Source organism: Brassica napus, chromosome A9, assembly GCF_020379485.1.
Source record: "Brassica napus cultivar Da-Ae chromosome A9, Da-Ae, whole genome shotgun sequence".
NCBI classification, from domain to species: domain Eukaryota; kingdom Viridiplantae; phylum Streptophyta; class Magnoliopsida; order Brassicales; family Brassicaceae; genus Brassica; species Brassica napus.
In genome coordinates, this window is record NC_063442.1 from 27,493,945 (window position 1) to 27,499,944 (window position 6,000).

At 34.6% G+C, this 6,000-nt stretch overlaps 1 protein-coding gene across 1 annotated transcript; it reads right to left on the reverse strand.

Moving 5' to 3' along the window:
* Window positions 1–4,684: 4,684 nt before the first annotated feature.
* On the reverse strand, window positions 4,685–5,402 carry BNAA09G26300D. The gene has a single exon (XM_013799912.3). The coding sequence runs from the start codon at window positions 5,236–5,238 to the stop codon at window positions 4,945–4,947; it is 294 nt and encodes a 97-aa protein (XP_013655366.1). The 5' UTR covers window positions 5,239–5,402; the 3' UTR covers window positions 4,685–4,944.
* Between the last annotated feature and the right edge of the window lie 598 nt (window positions 5,403–6,000).

A 6,000-nucleotide genomic window follows, 5' to 3' on the forward strand; every position in this document is an offset into this window, starting at 1 on the left:
TTAAAGGGAGGTGAAGAAAGAGAATCAGTAACAAAAGAAAATAAAAATGACTTAGTCTCAAGCAAGTGACTAAATCTCAATGTTCAAATCTACTCAGAATTTGGCAACGGCGCCAATTTGATGTTAGGAGTTTTCAAGGCTCCTAAGACAAATGTTGTAGTATAGAAGATTGTCGAACCAGTTCTGAGGGATATCAAAGCACTGAGAATGCAAGTACTCACTTAATCTAAGTGCAACCAATGATTTAGAAGGGTTTTAAACTATGACTAAAACTAGAAAGCAATAACAGAATGATACTTTCTTGACTAAAGGAAAAGAGAACTCATGGGTATAGGGATTAGACCTTGGGTGATCAAGTATCGAACTAAGGATGGCAGATGATCAATCAAACTATCAACCTTAAGCCTAGACACAATTCTAAGCAAGCTCTATGTCTAGATGAATGCTCATTTGCTAACATATCTCAAACATCAAATGTCTTTGGTTGAATAATATGAAAGCAATCATTACTAACAAGTCTATTAGCTATCTTAGTACCTTTAACAACAAATGTCTTTGGCAAAGTATACTAAAAGCCTAGGAGAGTTGTCTCGGGCATTTCATCGAACACCTTTCGGGTGAGAAATGCCTAAGGATCAACAACTGAGTGGCCAACTCAGAAGATGCATTATGATTACTCTACTAGCAAGGAAATATGAATGATCTACACTAAAACATCCTAGCTCTAACCTAATCACCCTTAATCTCCCTAACCCATGAATTCAAAAGGTGATTACTCACTAATCTCCATGATTCCTCTTAAACCCATATTGGATTTCAGATTAATCATGTAAAGAAATAGATAAGAAATCAACAAAACACAAGAACATAACAATCAAAATCCAAGAGATGAACTTCTCAAGAGAGTTCTTGTGTCTTTCTCAATAGATCAAAAGATAAAAGATAATCTGCCACTGGTGGCTACAAAAGATGTTTAAAACATAGGTTTTTCCAAGTGCAAAACGTCCAAAATAAATTGCAAAAAGGTCCTTAAGAAATCATGATTTTCGGCAGCAAAATAACGCGGAGCGACTTGCAGGTGTCGCTCCGGGAAGTCGCTCCAGGGCCGATTTTTGGTGTGTCCGGGCGAGAGGTCGCGAGCGACTTTGGTGTGTCGCTCCAACGGGTCGCTCTGGATCGGGAGCGACCTTGGTAGGTCGCTCTGAGAGGTCGCTCCAGGCTTCGCTTCGTGTCGTCTCGCCATAGAGACGCGAGCGACCTCGGGGTGTCGCTTTGGGAGGTCGCTCCGAGAAGGGTGTGAGATGCGAGCGACCTCGGTGCGTCGCTCTGGGCAAGTCGCTCTAGCTTCCTACGGGATGAATATGGCGAGCGACTTCACGGGGTCGCTCTAGCTAGGTCGCTCTGAGAGGTGCTTTGGAGCGACCTCATGACGTCGCTGCGGAACCTCGCTCCCATGCTCTGCTCGTCCAATGATCACCTGTTTCACGTCCTTTAAGCTCCAAATGCATCCAAATGTCCCCAAGAACTCCATGTGGCACTCCAACACCTAATGAGGACAGTGAATGCAAAATGCAACCTAGACATGGCTAAATCCTAATCTATATGATGAAAATGCTAATGGATGAATGGATAAAACAATGCAAATATGCAAGATATCATATATATATCAGATAACAACAGTATCAAATAACAAACCATTTAACAAACACCGTATTAATTCACAAACCATGTATCAATTTATTTGTTAGCTAACAAACCAAGTATCAAACCATGTACAAACTAACAAAAACTATTTATCAAACGATATATCAATTAGCGACAAGTCTATAACATCATTCAAACCATTTATCAATTATTTGGTATCAAATAATGTATCATCTAACCAAATTAAGTAGAAGGTAACCACTCATTTATCTGATAACAGATCGTTTATCAAACAAAGTATCAGATAACAAATACATGTACCACGTGACAAATCATTAATCAGATAACAAACCATTTATCAAACAACATCTTAATTAACAAACCATGTATCAACCCATTTGTCAGCCACCAAACAATGTACAAGCTGTGAAACCATTTATCAACTATACAAACCGTATTGTCAATTAATAACAAAGTCTTTCGCATCAACTAACAAAATATGTACCAACTATCAAATTATCTATCAGATAATAATGATTTTTTAAAAAAAATGTACCAGATAACAAATCTTAGACTAATAATCTTAGAACCAAAGTGAGAAATAAAATAAAACTTATATCATAAAATATTACACATAGAAAATAAAAAATTTATGAGAGAAATGCAAAGTAAACATTTTTATCTAAGAAAAAGAAGAATCAAAGATAAAGATGAACTCAACCAATCTTTGCCATTTGATGTCAGCGTCGCCGAATCAAAATCAATTTATGAGAGAAATGCAAAATCAATCTCGTTTTCTTCTTCGTCATATTTGGGTTTTACACATCTTTGTTTATTCTTGTTTCTTCTCTTTTGATTTTCTTTATTTTTTTGAACGAGTAATATTTTATTTGAAGATTTTGGTTCATGAGTATGACCACAAGCTATGACATAGACTGACATACAAGCTTACACATAAACTGACACAACTATGAGAGGGTTGCATAGATATGGGGTTAAAATCAGAAAGGATTTGTTGAGTTTAGAAGGAAGGGCACTTAGCTAATTATTGTGAGATATCAAATAAAGTCTCACATTATAAGTTTAGACTAGGAGTGTCCAATATATAAAGAGATGTTCAACTCTAATTGGTACAAGATCTTTTGGGAAAGAATCCAAAAGTAAATTCACGCGGACCAGCTTCTTATACCCAAATTTGACAATATCTTACTAATCAGACAATATAAAGTTGGACATGAGCTTTTACAATCCCAACAATTGGTATCAGGACGAAATGACAAGAAATCTGCAAGAAGCCCAAAATACCCTTCGAGATATGAATGGTACCCTTCAAAATATGAATAGTACCCTTCGAGATATGAATGGCGGATATGTGGCAGAGATCAAGTCAGGAGATTCTGAAAATTTAGTTGTGGGACACAAGATGAATGGTCTTTAGTTTGAAGAGAGAGAATGTGAGGTATCCAACAAAGTCTCACATTGTAAATTTAGACAAGAATTACCTTATACAGACCATCCTTTTATATCTATACAGGGATCTTTTTGAAAAGAATCCAAAAGTAAATCGATATAGACCATCCTTTTATATCTAAAGTGGATAATATCATACTACTCGGACACTAGAAAGTTGGACATGACCTTGCACATTCCCAACAATTATGACTTCAAATTGGGGTATAAAGACCAATTTTCTCGAATATAAATAGAGTAAATAGAAAATTAATAAACTAAACAACTGACATCAAAGAACTTGGGAGTATGCCATAAAAACATGGATCGTAAAAAGAAAAATAAACATTTGGAGTCGTGAAAGCCCCAATCTACTTTTTAGCAAAAATATACATTAGGAGTCGCGAAGGACAAGCGAAAATTGGAATGAAGTGGACCAAATGTGTCAGGTCATGGACAATGCTTGAGATACGCTCGTAAAAACCAAATTCCATCTTAGAACAATTCCATTGATGAATTCTAATAGAATATCTAAAGATCAAAAGGTAAAAAGTATAAGAGTCATTCTTGGGTTCACCCCCTAGGGTGAACCTCTAGGTTCACCAACCAATATAATTTCATTATTTCAAATTCAAAATCTTTTAAAAAAGGAAACAAAATATTCTCAAATAATATTATGTTCTTAAAATAAAAAAGTAAAAAAAGATAATAGTTACAGAAAAAAGAATTAAAAAAATATATATTTTTAATGTTGTCAACAAAACACTAAACCCTAAATCCTAATCCCTAAACCCTAAACCCTAAACCCTTGGGTAAACCCTAAACCCTTGGGTAAACCCTAAACCCTTGGATAAATCCTAAACTCTAAATAAAAAACGACTAAAACCCTAAACCCTAAACGCTTGAATGTTTTAGTGTATAGTGATTTTGATTTAGAGTTTAGGATTTATCCTAGAGTTTAGGGTTTATCCAAAGGTTTAGGGTTTAGGATTAAGGGTTTAGGGATTAGAATTTAGGGTTTAGGGTTTAATGTTATGCTGACCACGTAAAATATTTTTTTTTATAATTATTACTATTTCTTTTTACCTTTTAATTTTAAAAACATAATATAATTTAACAATATTTTGTTTCCTTTTTTAAAAGATATCGAATATAAAATAAGATAATCCTATTGGTTGGTGAACCTAGAAATTCACACTAAGAGGTGTACGTAAGAATAAGTCAAAGTATAAATAAAGTATAAGAGAAAACTAATTCCGTGGAAATATATTCTCTGATTTTTAAAACCTTTTTTTTCATACCTCATCATATCAATGGTTGATTGATTTTAAAGTGATTTATCAAATAAAAGTATTTATTTTAAAAAAGTTGAGAAATTTAAAAGAGTTCTACCAATAAGGTTGTTCTTATTACTTTCAAAGTAGATGTTCCTTCCAAGGAAAATGCATAGATCGTTAAAGGTTTTGTCTATGAACAAATCATTTGCTGATCAGGCGCTTGAATAAACACATAAAGACCTTGATTTTTATATACAGAAATTTTCAAACTAAAAGACAATATAGTGTGACTTTTTGTTTGAACGACAACAATATAGTGTGACTAAATTATTTATTTGGGATCATTTTTTCAAATTAACAATACAATGACAACGACGTTGAACAAAGTCCCTTCCACATGATGATTATACAATTATAATGAATCGGGTCAACCCGATTGGGCTTCACAATGCTGATCCGGGTTTGATCAACCCGTTAAGGGAAAAAAACTCCGATCATCCGACAACAACGGAAGCATACACACAGATATACATAATAGCATATGGAAAGCAGCTCCTGATACGATGACCTTTATTCAGTTCTTGAAAACCGGAAAAGAGCTCCGATTCTCCGTCAATGGAAAACTGGTCGGACCCGCACATAATGAAGCAGAAGCCAAACCAGAGGAGGAGGAAGAAGGATTAGGAGAAGTGAACGGTGAGATTTTGGAAGTCAAAGAAGAAGAAAATATGGAGTGATCGGTCGTCCCAACTTCTCTCTCTTCCTCCTTGATCGTGTCGAGTACTTTGGCCGTTCTTCGCCGCATCACCGTGACAAACTGCGGTGGCGCAACCTCCGTTATGAATCTTGCTAGTCGTGAGGTCGCCATAATGGTTGTAGAAAGTTTAGTGATTTGGAAAATGGAAGAGATAGGTGATGAGTGAATTGATGGACCGAGTTTGAGAGGGGGTTTTATAGTATAAGGACAATGTCTCGCTTTGTGTTTATTGGCTTCGTAAAATAAAATTGTTTTAGTGAATTTTTTTTTTAACAATTATTTCCTATGGTGGATATTCGCTGGAGACTAGATAACTTTATATTGATGTCAAAATGAAAAAGACTAGATAGTTTTATATTTTCTTTTCCTAATTGTTTTTGAGTTGTTAAAAGAATAAACTTTCCTCAATACACGTATTAAGGAGCATATAATATAAAGAAGTATACGTGCTTCTCGATTACAGGTTATTAACTGATGACTTTGTTTTAGAGTAAAACGTCATGGTGATAAGAAAATTCGTCGCTATTTTTTTTCTAGAATGAACTAGTTAGAGCAAGTAAGCTACTATTATTAATGGCTGCACATTTTTAAATGCATATAGAAATGAGTAACTCGTGTTAGCCGTTTCCAGAAATACGTAGAAAACAAACATTATTCGCCAACTACGTTTTAAAAGATTTTCCAAATAACTAGACATTTGAGGGAGGTGCGATATTGGATATTTGGATCTTATTAGATCCCTCGTGTATAGTTGCCACTGTTAAGTTCGGAATTTCAAACAGATTTACTGCAGGTGATAAACCTGAAAATAACGTTAAGTGATCAGATACTTTAATTTATTTTGATATATACTAAATATTTTTAAAATTGATC

Bases quoted from the DNA above. Each gene is read 5' to 3' on its own strand.
- BNAA09G26300D (XM_013799912.3), bottom strand. From the start codon at position 5,238: ATGGCGACCTCACGACTAGCAAGATTCATAACGGAGGTTGCGCCACCG.